Below are 15,640 nucleotides of genomic sequence, written 5' to 3' on the forward strand. Positions count from 1 at the left end.
AGTAATAGATTATGTGTAAAGTACCACAACCACAGAATCAGTAGTGCAATTAACATAGTATTAGCTAATATGCTCTGCTCATATGTGGAATTTCAGGATAGAGCATATTTCCACTTGAGATAGGATATTTACAACTCTTTATTTAGGCGTCACTAAGACAATACAAAGAAGCCCCACACATATAGCAGTCAAGCAATTTCTGGAATAAGCTACCTGTTTATCTAATATTTCCTACATAATAATCAAATTTGAAACTATCTTTTCCAATTACCCACCTGTACCACAAAAGTGCCTAAAACAATTGTGCAGAAGATGGCATTATTAAAGATTCCTTCGAACACATTTCTTTCACCGTGAATTTTCCGGGCATTTATTTCGTTGAAAAGTTGCATCAGCACAAAGGTATTAAAAACAATAGTATAATGTTCTGAAGGAGGAGCATGCAAAGGAGCATTTCTTCCACTATCAATATCGAAAAACTTTTCTCCTGAAAGAATGAAAAATTACTATTCTGTAGTTATCATACAAAATAATTTAACATTTTAAGAAAAGTATGCAATAATATAACCTAGCCAAACCTTTATTTGATCTCAAATGACAGCATAGGGAAAGTTGGAAGAAACCTGGGGTTATCTTGTACAACTCTCTTATTTTATAGATGTGGACACCGAAACCCCAAAATTCTGATATTTAAGTTATGGTGGAGCCAGGACAAAAAAAATTAAATAAAATAAAATCAGGCTCTCTTTATTTTCTCCCACTATTTATCATAGTTCTTCCCTAAGCATCATCCACTGACAAAGAGGATAAAGTAAAGATAAACAGGCAAACAGAACAACTTATGTTCCTGAAGAATTTGTAACATTAAAACATCTGGGATTATATTAGCTTGGAACAAAAACCACCGAAGCTTTATCAGGCATTGAATTCTTACCAGCAAATAAGAGTGTAAAGACTACTACAAGTTGATAGAATGCATGACCCAAAATATTCTTCATCATCGTGCGTGAGATGAGAGGCTTATTTCTACCATAAGGCTTCCGAAGCAAGAGAGATTCAGTGGGGGGTTCAGTTGCCAGAGCCAGGGAAGCGAGCGTATCCATTATGAGGTTTACCCACAGCATCTGCACAGCCTTGAGCGGTGAATCCTAGAAAAGATAGGTTTCCTAATAGACATTCACAACTATTCAGGGACTCAGCAATTCTCAGGAAGCCTTTTGTATTTAAAAACTTAAAGAACAGAACAGGATTACATTTTCATATTAATTAACCTACAATATTAATAAGCTTCAGGTTATTCAAATATTTAAGTACTTTAAAACAGAAGATTATGCACACACTTTTGCTTTAAAAACAAGTATGTTTTAATAGAAAAACTGTGAACCTACTTGAGTAATACAGGCACCCGTGAAAGCAACTATCACGGCTACCACGTTAACAGTGAGCTGGAACTGAAGAAATTTTGAGATGCTGTCATACACATTTCGTCCCCACATAACTGCCTTAACAATGCTTGTAAAGTTGTCGTCTGTGAGAATAATATCAGATGCTTCTTTAGCTACATCAGTTCCAGCGATACCCTATTAAAAAAAATTCTGTGGATTAGAGTAAATATTTAAAACATAACTTTTAAACATCTGAAAGGGTGGTGTACAATAAACCAAAATTTACCCTTATACTTAATAACCAATGACTTAAAATTTACTGTAAAAGAAGATAATAGTTATTCCAAGAGATCTCTCAGAAAGATATTTCATCTAAGCAAAAATCAAAGAATAAGGTACTGAAAATAAAATTCAAACTGGGTTTAAAAAAGAAGGAATGAACATAGGCATCATCCCAAGTTCCTCCCAAATGTCACACAAGAAGTAAAAACTCAAAATCAGACTTAGTGGGAAAGGAGATACTGTAAGGAAATATTTTTTTAGTTTTTTTTAAAGATTATTTATTTATTTATTCATGAGAGACACAGAGAGAGGCAGAGACATAGGCGGAGGGAGAAGCAGGCTCCCCATGAGGAGCCCGATGTGGGGACTCAATCCCAGGACCCCGGGATCACGCCCTGAGCGAAAGGCAGACACTCAACCACTGAGCCACCCAGGCACACCCCTATGGGAAATCTTAAGAGGCTGGAAAGGAGATAACCAAATAGTAAGAAGGTTGGCAGACCCCAGAGAGCTGAATCCTAAGCCAACAGTGGGGAAAGCAGAGAATTAACTTTTTTTTTTTTTTTGTACAACAGAACTCTCCTGTATAAGGCTCAGTACTTGGCAGCAGCACTGGAAGGAGGGTTGAAGGTGTGAATAAAAACAGAAGCATTTCTTTAAAGTCTACCAAAGACACTGAAAAAGAACCCCGAAGGTTCAAACTAAGAACTATGTCCACCAAGAGTAGAATGGGATGCATTAATAAGTTGTGGATTGATAAAAAAAACAAGTGAACTATGGCTACAGACAACACAGATGAACCTCATACGCATAATGATGAATAAAGGATGCTGAACTCAAAACACATAATACAAGATTTTTATGTTCACAGTTTAAGAAGAGACAAAAGTCATCTTCAGAACCCTAGTTATGTGTGCAGACAGACAGGGCAATGATTAGAAGACAGTGTGATTGAAGCATCTGCGGGTACAGGTAATACTCTATTTCTTGCCTTGCACTGAACAGGTCTGCTCACTTGTGATAATCCATTTAGTTGTGCATTTGTGACTTAGTCACTTTTCTGTACATGTGTGATATGTTAATAACAAAATTAAAAGAAACGGCAAGTAGATCAAGGCCTCTTCCCAAGTCCATGCAACCAAGTGGCAATTTGCCATGCCTTCTGGCCTGTCAGAAGACTGCCTGCTAACCTATCTGAGAGGGTATGACAAAGAAGGTCCAGGCGGGAGGTACCAAGCCCCGCTGAGTATAGGGGGTTGAGAGCAACTGTTTAATTGAGTGTTGAGACCACCACTCTCTTTTCTCTACTTGTTCCTCAGAACATTGGTATTCAGGAGTGTCCTCCACGTAGCAGATTTGAAGATTCTTTTCTGGGAAATCTGATCATCTGAAGAGAAACAACCTAAAAATACTGCTACTCAAGGTACACTAAAGGAACTAAAACAGCCAAGCCAGATCACTTTACTGAGAAGCTTCTGGTTAACAAATCCTACCCACAGGCCCAAGGCTTTCTAGCTTCCTGCTGCTAAATAAGCATAGACAACCAAGAATCAATCACCTGACATCTGAGGAAAGGCTAACCTTAAAGACAGACTAAAACAAAAGGCAAATAGAAACATGGACTCTGCAGAGACAAAAGCTTATTTAAAAAAGTCAAAACCTTAAAGAGGTAAAAGATACATCAATGAAACATGAATAGGATGCTAAAACAAGAACAAAAAACAGATCCAAAAATAACTCTTGGAAATTAAAAACAATTTCACAATGTTGAATATGAGTTTATTTCACAGTAGAAAGTTGTTCTGCAAGAAACCATCATTACATTTCAGAAGACTGGGGACTAAGGAGAGACGTATATATCTCCAGAAACAGAGAGGTTCAAAATTCAGAATGGTATGTGACAATAAGGGAGGAATGAATTCAAAATTCTGAGCGAAAAAATGATTTTCAAACTAGACTTTTATATCAAGTCAGATTAAGAATCAAGAGTGAGAAAAGGGGAGAGAGTTCAGTCATAAAAGTTATGAAAAAGTTTAACTCTCATGACTTTTTTTTCTTAGGAAGCTACTGGAGAAGACAGTGTTACTCCATGAGGGAGTAAACCAAAACAGACGATGACATCGAGTCCAGGAAATACCAGGTCCGACATGAGAGAGAAAAAGGAAATCCTCAGGTACGGAGGAAAAAAACAAGACAGCTAGTAGCAGGCCTAGCAAAGAATCCACATTCAAACATGTTGGAAGATCTGGGAGAGGTATATCTAAGAAGGTAAAAATTTAAAAAGTGCCAGGTGATTCTAACATAAAGAATGGAGGATTTGGTGATGAGTCAGCATTAAGTACACAGGAGAACTAAGCACAAAAGTGAACAAATTTAAAAAAGCACAACGGATTTAAAACTAAAACAAAACAGATTTAAAACATGAATGAGAAAGAATTTATAGAGACTACTTCAAGGAAGTAAGAGTCATTATGGCAGACTACACGGTTCAGCTGAGAACAGCATCTACAGTCACAATAAGGACTGTATACTGGTCTATCCGAAATCATGATCGAATTCGGGTGGAGGAGGACAGGACAGGTGGTGTGCAAGTGCACATTATGGAGGTGACAGTGGTGTATGCCCGGTGTGCTAAATCCTTATCTTCTTTAGTGAGAAGTCAATAGCAAGTGCTTTGTATTAAACCAACCAACAAACAAAAAAAGCACCATCATGTCATGTCGATATATAGGGGCAAATAATTAAGGGAAACAAACAGATAAAACAGTTGGTTTCCTTTTGTCAAAAAAATGAACCGAGAGAAATAATATGTGGTAGGGGACTTAAGCAGTAAATCTTATAAAAATGATTTGACTCTTTAAATGCATTTACTGTTTTGATAAACACCAAAACAGAGTTCAAATCAAGCTTTTTTCAAAAATATTCAATGAGGGAACAATCTTAATTTAAAATTGTAGCCTCTAGCTTCTAATCGGAATATTTTACTTTTAATGTGCAACGTACTTGACACATCTAAGCCTCACAGGTTTTCCTGTCTCTAATCATTCCCTGTCTTTTTCAAATGCAAATCTCATTACTTCCTTGTTCAAAATCCTTCAAAATTTAAAAAGTAATTTTGAGATGTTAATTGGTGTCCAAATAAAAATGAGTTCCATTGTCAAGTAAGTTTGGGGAACTTCCATCAGAAAAAGTTAAATAGCTTTTTTTATTAGCTTCCCTGAGCTATGTGCTGCCATGTGAGTCTCTAAACTTCTTTTATTCCACCGGAAGCCTGCTTGGGAAGGGCTGCTCTATGGATGAAAGAACAAAGTCCTTATCTTAGTATTCGAGGCCCTTGCAGGTGCCACTTGTCAATCCTCCCTGCTTCGTAGTCCATTCCCCTCCAAGAGGACAAGTTCAACTTCTTATAGGTCCCAAGGGGCTCTGGGCTGTACTTCTGCATCTCCTCTTCCCCATCCCTCAACCCAAATGGCACTTCTCTCAGAAAACCTTTCCCAGTCCCTCCAGGCAGTCTTCATCCTTGCTGCACTGTCTTGTTTGGCAGCACTGGCCTGCCACTACACTCTGATTATTTATTTCTCTGCATGCTGAGCCTTCAGAAGACAACTACTCACTTCTATGTCTCTGGACCGGAATACTGACTGAAAACAGCTTCTTAGTGTTTGGAGAATAAACAAACCCTTTATTGATCCAAAATTTAAAAAGATAGTATTTTAATTACCTCAGGGAAGAGTTTACTACCAAAGATGTATTTGGTTATAAAAATCCATCATGGCATTTAGGCTTTGAAGACAGAAATATCTGCATGTTATGGTTTACTGAATTTTGATAAGAATAATGTAATACAATAATATAATCATATTTTAAATGTACCATAGAGGCTTGCAATTGAAAGGAATTTATGGAGAGTGGCTATATAGAGATAAAGCCAGAGCTCTTTGCAAGCTAGTAATGTACTTAATATTAGAGTCTTTTTGTAAATCTTAATTTTGTCATTCAGTTTTAGAATATGAAATTGAAAAACTGAATAAATACACAGAGTAAACTCAAGCTTGACTGAACAAAAGTACTTTGAAGTTCAATTATTCTTTCTCTGTCTTTTAAAACAGATTGAGATTTTTGATGTGCTTAAAAAAAAAAAAAAAAAGGTGGTAAAATGGACCTAAAACCTTAGGACTTAAAAATGAAACAAAGCAGGGCAGCCCCAGTGGCCCAGCAGTTTAGTGCTGCCTTTGGCCCAGCGTGTGATCCTGGAGACCCAGGATCGAGTCCCACGTCAGGCTCCCTGCATGGAGCCTGCTTCTCCCTCTGCCTGTGTCTCTGCCTCTCTCTCATGAATAAATAAAATCTTAAAAAAAAAAAAAAAAAAAAAGAAACAAAGCAGCCACTGTACTGTGTTCCTATTTGTAATACTGTATTAACCTGTATGTACTGAAAGCCCTTAGCATCTGCCTTAAACACTGAAATTTTGGGAAGAAAGCTTTTTATTTTTAAAAATGCACTGTATGTAAATGCCTTCCTGGTCAGCTGTCCTGATGAAAGGGAGAGTCCTGCTAAATGCTCAAGAGCAGCAGAGAGTGATTTTGTGTTCCTAAAGTGAACAATGATCCTATTTGCCCACAGCCAAAGGAACAGTATTTAAATATTCCTTTCTCCCTTCAGCTACTTTTCACAAGTCTTCAGAAGTTCAGACAAATGTGCTGCCAACCATAATGAGCCTGGAATAGGGTAGGGTGGGGATCTCTGGGTTCACAGCTATTGGCTGAGGGCAGTTCACCCACATAATTTCCTCTTTCCATCTCTCTCATGCCTGTTGAAAGCTGCCACCATGGTGATGGTTCTCCTAAACTCCTATTTTAGCAGTCACAATATCAGGGGGACAAATCATACAGATAAACACTGGTACACATAAATATTCTGGTCTCTGAAATCTGTGGGGCAGGACTACGTTTCAGAATTCAAGTTTCCTATATTTTACAAAGATAATGAGGCACTTATCTTCCATCAAAAGCTTTCCCAGAGGGGGTTAGTATCCCATAAAAACATATTATTATCTATATAATGGCTTTGAATGTTTAAGTGGGACAAATAACTTCCTCATATCTGTTCAGAATAAGTTTTGGAGTCAAATGAGTCTATCGCAAATTTAGAAAGAAATTTCAGTTTTCAGATTTTTAGATTTGAGAATTGTGATTACGGACTTGTAGTTTCAAAAACTTAAAGAGAATACTTAAATTTTCTATGGCACCGAAAGTACAAAGATTCATTCCAACACTGAAAAGCTTCAGGAAATCGATTCAGAGATATAAAACAACCTAATTTCAATCATTAAATATTTATGTAGCATATGTATTTCAGTTATAAATTTTAAATACTTCACCCATACTATGGCTAGAGTATAAAAATATAATAATGAAATGCTGAAATTTTCTAGCACTTTAAATAATCAAATATAAATTGAAGAATCTGGGGGGTGGGAAGCAGATTTTTTCCAATCCAAATAGGATTAGAGCTATTATATATGAAATAATGACACCCAGTTACTCTTAACAGATGTTTGCAGTTGAAGGGAAAATTCTCAATTATATTTTTAACTTACACACACATACACACACAAAGACAAATACTTTCTAATTGTTCAAAGCCTGTCTCCTGCTTAAGAAGACCACTGTGTAAGTTCAGATCAGATGACAGATACTTAAATATTTTGTGGAGTACAAGGCAAATGATGATGCTATAGTTCTTTCAGAGTCATCTTCTAGCCAGATTTCACTGCACAAAATGAACGTGGTTACAAGCTACTCAGACTTATACGCCAGTTTAGGCGCAGATATTTTCACTCAAATTTTGGGGGACAGTGTATACAAGGCGCCTGGGTGCCTCAGTCAGTTAAAGTGCCTCACTTTGGCCCTGGTCATGATCTCAGGGTCCTTGAATCAAGTCTCTGTGTCAGGCTCCACCCTCAGTGGGAGTCTGCTTTTCCCTCTCTCTCTCCCTTGCCCCTGTCCACACTCATGCTCTCTCCATCAAGCTCAAAAATAAGTAAATAAATAAAAATTAAAAAAAAAATCAATAGCAATCTAGCAACAAACAACTCAGCCAGAAAATTACAGCTGAATACTTAAAAATGTTAGTTAGGTTCCTACCATTGCAAATCCAACATCAGCTTTCTTTAGGGCTGGGCCATCATTTGTACCATCACCAGTTACAGCTACAACCTGGCGTTGTTCTGACACAGTGCTGTCAATTATACCTGAAACAAAAGTAAATATTTGTGCTGTAAAAATATCACCTGTAATTAATAAGGTGATTCTGCAGAGTACCTTGACCAGCCAGTTTTACAGACTTGAGGTTAAAAACAAACAAACAAATATAGAGAAATGAAAACTGCTGAGATGTTGGACAAGGACCCAGTCCAGAAACTAAGGTTACATTAGGAGCAATATCCTGTTTTAATGAAGATAATCACAGTTCACTGAAGGTATCAAAAGGAAATGTATTTCAGTTTTATTGGAAAAGATAATATCCAAGATTCAATCTATTATTCTCAATCTAATACTGCTTTAGGAAACAGAACACATTTCTGTATCAACAGATTGTGAGGTAACTGGAAAATCTACTCACCTTTAACCAGTGTATGTTTGTCAGTAGGAGATGATCTTGCAAGTACTCGAAGCTTTGGCCAAATCTTGTCTATCCGCTCTTGCTCAATCTATAAATGTTTGTGAAAGTTATAATGTACCCAAACCTAGTTTTATAATTCCCAAATTAGCTATCTGGCATATGTATCAGCAGTTCTCAACAGCGTGGTTAACAGACCAGCACCATCAGCAACTTGAGGGAACTTGTCAGAAATGCACATTTTTTATAGCAAGGCCCCAAGCCTATCATCTTCTCAAATCCTTTGGGTTGGGGACCTAGCAATCAATGTTTCTAAAAGGCTCTCTAGGTTACTTTAATGCATACTCAAGGTTGACTACCACTACTGTATATACATATCATTATAAGATCAAATTTTAAAAATCTTACCACTGCCTATGAAAATAAAAACTCCTTAACATAGTATAAAAAGTACAGCATTTGAGTGCCCTAAAATATGTTCTATCTAACAGCCTTTTCAAACTCTTCCTCTCATACTTATTTGTATTATACTTCTGAAATTGACCTAGACTGGGGGGAGGAAGGGGAGTGCTCAGTCCCTTTAGGATAAATTTATCACTAGTCTCTTTCACTTCCTAAAATGTTAGTGTTCTTGCTTCTTAGATGTAGGCCACATTTCTTCACGTGTGATGCCTAACATAGTGCCTATTTAATGCTATTTGTTGAGTGAGATTCCTAATACATGAAACATATAGCAACATAAATAAAACCTAAAGAAACCCTTACCTCTCCTTTTTCATTTCGTATTCTTCGGTTGAAATCTTTACCTTCTAGGCATAGAAAATCTTCCCCGGGATGTAAAATACCACATTTGGTAGCAATCGCCCGTGCAGTATTAATATTATCACCGGTGACCATCCGCACAGTAATTCCAGCCCTCTGACATTTCTTTATTGCATCTGGTACCTGGTTTATTAAAAAAAAAAAAAAAAAAAATCATATTATAAAGAAAATTAGTACTTCCAAAGGAAAAAAAAAAATCCCATTGAACAAGTAGTAATGCATGACTTGCATAGTCCCACACATAATAACTATTTTAATTTCATCTCAAGATACTCAGTATTTCTTGAATTACTCCCAATAATCTCTTCTCTTTTCTTTTACTGTCACAGTCCTAGTCCAGGCTTCATTTTCAGTTGTAGATCCCATTTAATTTGTTTGCATTATTTATTTGTAGAGGGCTTTTTAAAGTGCCCCCCTCCCCAAACATCATGCAATTCTTTTCTGGCTGGCTTTCTACCTTTCTGGTTTTACTGCCCAGACCACACCACAGTAAAATGTTGGTGCATTCTTTAGGGTTGTGAGTGGCTCATTTAACCCTCCTCTCTTCTCTTCCACTGACATCTTATCTTCTAAGGATGTCTTTTCTTATTCTTGTACCTTTAAATGTCATGTATGTGCTAATAGTTTTCAAAACTACATTTTGTCCCACCTCACTGCGAGGGCTGCATTCCTAATTCCATCAGAGTAGTGGATAGTGGAATCTGGATGTCCAAAAAGGATGATGTTTTTGAAAACCTAACAGAAAACCTAAGGGCCACCTGACCTCATTCATCTCTCTTACCCTATTCATCTTTAAAGGGCAAGGAGTCCCATGGATTCTACCTTAAACCTACCCTGTGCCTTGTCTCCTCTGCTGGTTGTTTCTACAGAAATGGTTTTGTAAGTGGTATCCCTGTCCTTATGTTCCTCCTGTAAAACATCTGATGTACTTAATGACAGAATTATTTTTCTAATAGGTCTTCTTAAAAATACATGATTCCTCTACTGTTACACTATAAACTGCAAAGTTCTTAGTATAATAGAGTATCACACTTGAACCTCAGAAGTTTTCTAGATTTATCTAAAAATTTTCTCTACTACACAACTTGATGGATGAATCATCTATATACTGTTTGTGTCTCCGCTTCTCATGATTCCCTTTGCCTAGAAAATACTCCCGATTCTTCCCTAACCAGGAACTCCATACTGATTCCTTTCGAGCCAAAGATGCAAATGCAAATTCCTATAACATAAATGAGAGAAACACTGACAGTTACAAACCCAAGACTAATGCCTACTGAGAGCTATTTGGCTTTAGCCTTTACTTTATGGTAGAACAGACATCCAATGTTGACAGAACCTACCACTTGAAGAGAAAGCAGAAACCTACATTTGTGTACACTCTCTCAAATATATAATGCTTTAAACACACATACACACACACACCCCCACATGGTCCAAGGAAAATCTGACTGAAGGCTAAATTTGGTCTTGCAGGTGGATGGTTTATGACTGCTACTGTAAATACAGTTTAACTGTAATGTCTCTGCAAGCAGCTTTCATGGCCTATCTAGACAAAACTGTGTCTTCACATAGCACACACTTCTATTACTTAAAAAGAAAAATCAGTATTCAATTTTGAAAACATCAGTTTGCTGTATAAATGGAATATATGCTCTGTTACCTCATGAGATAAAAAGTAACCCAAAATTGTTCACCCAAGCACTCACTGATTGGGCGGTATCCTGAGATCATGTGGAAAAGGGGGACAATGAATAATTGGGAGAAACTGGTCTCAGGTTAAAACCATGTGACAAGTAATATTTAAGAAGGGCAAATTAACATTTATTAATGGCTCACTAACCATACCAAATACCACCGCACAAAGTTCACAAACCACTTCCATTTTTACAGATAAGAAATTGAAGAGAAGTCAATTATCTTGTTCAAGTACCTATGCATATGCAATAAAGTTGGATTTATTCTAGATATCTAATTAATCAAAATCCTCTATATCAGAAATGCATAGTCCAGAATACCCACTCAGAGAAAGCTGCTTTATATTACACTGTCTCACTTTAGTTTCAAAATACCCACCTCATTTTGTGATACTAAAAAAAAAAAATTAAGTGCCACTTTCATGTTTTAAAAAAGATGAAACTCTCCATCAACCTCAATGATAACAGCAATCTATTTTCCAAAGGACAAAGTTGTAGACACCCTGATTTAATACCACATTTAGGTAGGAGTTAAGCCATAAATCAATGTATAAAACTTTGGTTTCCCTTTGACCAAAAGTTGGTAAACATTACCCACCTGGATATTTCATCATTTCTAAATAGGCTTCTGATTCTCTTATTCCATGGGTAATGACATCTACCACTCACCCAGTGATGCAAGGAGACTGACTGACATCTAATTGTGGAGCTATACTTTCCTCAGGAAATTTCCCAGAAACCCTCATGTGACTATTCCAGCCTAGGCCACTTTCAGGCTACTAGGTCCAAATGCCTACATGACACATATTTGGATGTTTCAGACACCTCAACAATGTCAAAATAGTAAATCCCAACCCAACAGATTCATTCCTATTGGTTCTACCTCCATTTACTTTGAAATCATCCCTTTCTTTTCATCTTCCCTGCCACACTAAGTGTAGTGATATGTCATGATCATCTCTTGCTTGGAATCACTGCAATAATCTCCTGGCTTCCCTGCTTTATTTCCTCTATTTCTTACACAGTATCCAAAACAGTATTTTAACACAAATTATGTCACTTCCCAGTCTGAATTTTTTAAATTACTTCCCAGTGAGTTTTAGAATAAAATTCAGAACTCTCCTTGTCTTTTAAGACCAAAGGTAATCTTATCTACCCCTTCTTGTCTAGGCTTATGGCCATACTGGCTTCCATTCTATCTTTGAAATAGCTAATATTTCCTCATCCTTGGCCCTTTCTCTGCATTTTCTGTTCCATTTGCCTGGAATATTCTTCTTGCAACTGTTAATATGGCGGGCTCCCTTTTAGCCATCAGATCTCAGTTCAAATGTCGTATCCTCAGAGATTTCCTGATGTGGTCTCTCTCAAGTTAACTAATTTCACCCCCTTTGAGCACATCCTTTATAGCCTTTTCACACTTGGAACTGTCATCTGATATTACCCTCCCAATCAGCCACAATATAAAGCCCCTGAGGGCAGGGACCAAGTCTTATTCCTTACAGAATATATTTTCACTTGGCATATTATCCAAGTACTTATCATTTTGTCTGTTTGGTTGTCTTACTTCTCCAGAAGACAAACTTCATGAGTATTTTGTTCACTGCAGTTCCAGTTCCTAAAAATATACCTGGTACTACACATTGCATGTTGAATCAACTAGCTGAGAGTCACTGAACAAAAAAGCTATTATTGCCTTTGTGCTTTTACTCATGTTACTTCTTTGCTCAGAATGAACTTACAACTGTCCCTTGTGGTCCAGTTAACACTGCATCCATTAAGACTCAGATCAGGTAATTAACCTCTCAGAAGTCTTACATGACCCCTTGAGTGGGTAACAGAGCCTAGCGGTCTTTTCAGTACACATGTTTTAGACAAAGACAGGATTTGAACATACTAGTTTAGTTCTGTGGTCCAGAGCTAACGTCTACATACCTCATTTTTTTCTTCATCTTGTTAATTGAGTAGTAAGTCACAGAGGTGAACATTAAATGAAATAACACACATAAAGCAGGTGGCATAGTATCTAGCACACAGTAAGAATTCAATAAAAAGATGCTATTGCTTTAAACAAAGTTGGGAACTCATGTTCTGTGCCTATATGACATGCTCTAAATAAATCTAACGATGTACTAACATCATGGGTTATATTTACATGTTTGTCCATTCTCACCCAAGTGTGACTTCTTTGAGGCCAGGGAATAGATTTCAAAAATCTTTATGTCTATGGTACCTTAGTATAATGCCTGGCACATAGCAGGCATAATTACTCAATACATTTTAAAATAAATGATTTAACAAAGAAAAGTCGAGATGCATACTGTCAAATATGACAACAGGATGTTTATATTTAAAATAATAAAATTCAAAAACTCCATTTTTCAGTTGTACTAGCCACAAAAACTCAGTATTTACATGTGGTGAGGAGCTACCATAGTAAACAACATACAGAAAACTTCTATCACCATAAGAAAATTCTACTGAACAGGGCTGGTTAGAGACTGAAAACAAGTAACTTATTGCATCTATTATTTAATATAAATATCAATTGAAAGGGTCGCCTGGGTGGCTCAGTGGTTGAGTATCTGCCTCTGGCTCAGGGCATGATCCTGGGGTCCTGGGATCGAGTCCCACATCGGGCTCCCCACAGGGAGCCTGCTTCTCCCTCTGCCTATGTTCCTGCCTCTGTGTGTCTCTTATGAATAAATAAATAAAATCTTTAAAAACAAAATAAAGATGTAAAGGACTTAAAAATAAGAAAATAAGTGAATAAATATCAACTGAAAAACCCACCCAGTTCAAGGCGTTGTGCTAGGTTATGGTACTATCAGTACATAAGATCCCAAAGAGAAGTGGTCTAATTAAAAACTGTCAATAAGTAGCATATACATCACTAGCGCTATTTTTTCACCTGTTTTGGATTCACCCAGGAAAAGAATAAGATCACAAACACCAAGAATGTACTAGAAAGCTGGTTCCAGTCAGTGCCTGGATCCCCTAGGGTTAAGAGATTCTGCACATGCAGAGCACAGAACGTTTCACCACCTCAGGTCTCACAGGGTCTTCAATCCCCACAACAGCAATGCACGTAAGGCCGGTGACAATATCATTTTCATTATCCCACTCTGGTTCAGGTTCTCCTGCTGGGAAATCTCTGAATGCAAGACATATGGTTCTCAAGCCTTCTGATGCCATCGGTTCAATCACTGTTTTTACAATATCATCACGGTCCCTTGGTCTGAATACTTTTGCCTCACCATTAGCACTCAAGATTTTGAAACACCTAAAAGGAAATGTTGAATCCAAACATCAATAATTAACAAAATTAATGGTTAATGCCATTTAAGTGAATTGGAAGGGCTAGAAATCATGGGATGTGACATCTGGAATTTAGAGAATTGTGTATGTTGCATTTCTACAGACTTAAATCACATTTGCTTTTTACCCTCCCCTTTACACAACAGTTCTAATCTTTATGGTTCTCATTTGACAGTTCTCCACTTTATCAGTTACTCTAGATATTCTCTAAACCTTTTCTTTTGGAAATGCAATGCTTTTAAATTTTCACAAATAATCTGGTTTCCTCTAGCGGCAGAGGAGAATAAACTACACACCTGCCCACCTTGGTACAGAATTAGGCATTAACTTTAACATAAAATACACAAGTATTTTTCTTTTAAAGTAAAAAGTCAAGTTCAATCAACCCCTTACCTGAGATGTTGTTTCATCACCTATATTGTTTTATATAACCATGAAAGAAAAAAATAACTTATTGTTAAAATAAGCATTCTACTGGAATCAGAGATAATGACAAAAGTTTTATTTTCAGTGACACTAACTACAAACTTTTAATTATGTAGTAAATTGAAGTCACACTATGTACACTTCCTATTTAAAGTTTATTTTTCATGACTCCTTTCTCTGCTGCTCTCCCTTGGTGATGCCACCTCCTCCTGCTTCTAGGTGGGGGACTGCCAAATCCATATCTTCTGTTTTTTTTTTCCAAAGGTCTCCATCACTTTGAGGACCTCCATTTGGATGCTGTATCAACACCTTAAACCTACTGCATGCAAGACTAAACACTGCCTCAACATTAACATTCACATTAGCCCCAATAATTTCAATGTAAATCTAAATCTAAAGTGTTTACTTGAACACTTCCTTTTGCCACATCCACTATATAGCATCAGCTCCTAAGTCCCACTGTATTTGTTTTCTTAATGGTCTCCTAAACGTTGCCTCTCCTTTCTGTTTCCACTGCTACTGCATCCTTCTGGCTCTTACTTCAAGCTAGAGCCACTGTAATAAGCTTCTTAATTAAGATCTGTCTCCTGTCCATCCTTCCTTTCACCCCAACCCACCTTACTTCCGGATATAAGAATTGTCTTCAATCACAGATTTGATCCTTCTACTACCTGATAAAAAAATACTCCAATTACATCCTCTGGCCCACTTAATTTTTCCTGCTTATTAGCCTAACGTGTAAGAGCCCCTACGACAAAATGTAAGTATTACTGTGGGACTATTTTCTATCAGACTCCAAGCTAGATGTTTCATATGCATTATTTTATTTCACTGTTGCAGTGTTGGTGGCCAAAAAGTTTGATTGGTTTTGATTCAGAATCTCTGTACGGTATACCTATCTGCTGTTCAGCAAGACACAGATGAGACAGATTTCGAATCTTTCACACTGACATCAGATAACCAAGTGTACAGTAAAGGGAAGAAGGCTCTCTGTGGCCTGTGTGTCACAAAAGCCCATTACTACCCAGCTGAACTGTGCGACTAGCCACCTCCCCAATATGGCCTGTGTACTCTCACCTCCTTTCCCTTATG

General features: G+C 37.2%; 1 protein-coding gene across 12 annotated transcripts in view; it reads right to left on the reverse strand.

Moving 5' to 3' along the window:
• Window positions 1-15,640, reverse strand: part of ATP2B1 (ATPase plasma membrane Ca2+ transporting 1) — a 129,855-nt gene that overhangs the window by 14,314 nt on the left and 99,901 nt on the right. For all 12 annotated transcript variants that reach the window (XM_072724558.1, XM_072724554.1, XM_072724561.1 and 9 more), the window contains exons 12-18: window positions 13,850-14,087; window positions 9,054-9,233; window positions 8,292-8,379; window positions 7,814-7,920; window positions 1,389-1,580; window positions 935-1,148; window positions 276-487 (exon numbers count right to left, since the gene is read on the reverse strand). In XM_072724558.1, coding sequence (XP_072580659.1) covers window positions 276-487; window positions 935-1,148; window positions 1,389-1,580; window positions 7,814-7,920; window positions 8,292-8,379; window positions 9,054-9,233; window positions 13,850-14,087 — 1,231 coding nt within the window. The remainder of the gene's footprint in view (window positions 1-275; window positions 488-934; window positions 1,149-1,388; window positions 1,581-7,813; window positions 7,921-8,291; window positions 8,380-9,053; window positions 9,234-13,849; window positions 14,088-15,640) is intronic.

This window comes from Vulpes vulpes, chromosome 10, assembly GCF_048418805.1.
Source record: "Vulpes vulpes isolate BD-2025 chromosome 10, VulVul3, whole genome shotgun sequence".
NCBI classification, from domain to species: domain Eukaryota; kingdom Metazoa; phylum Chordata; class Mammalia; order Carnivora; family Canidae; genus Vulpes; species Vulpes vulpes.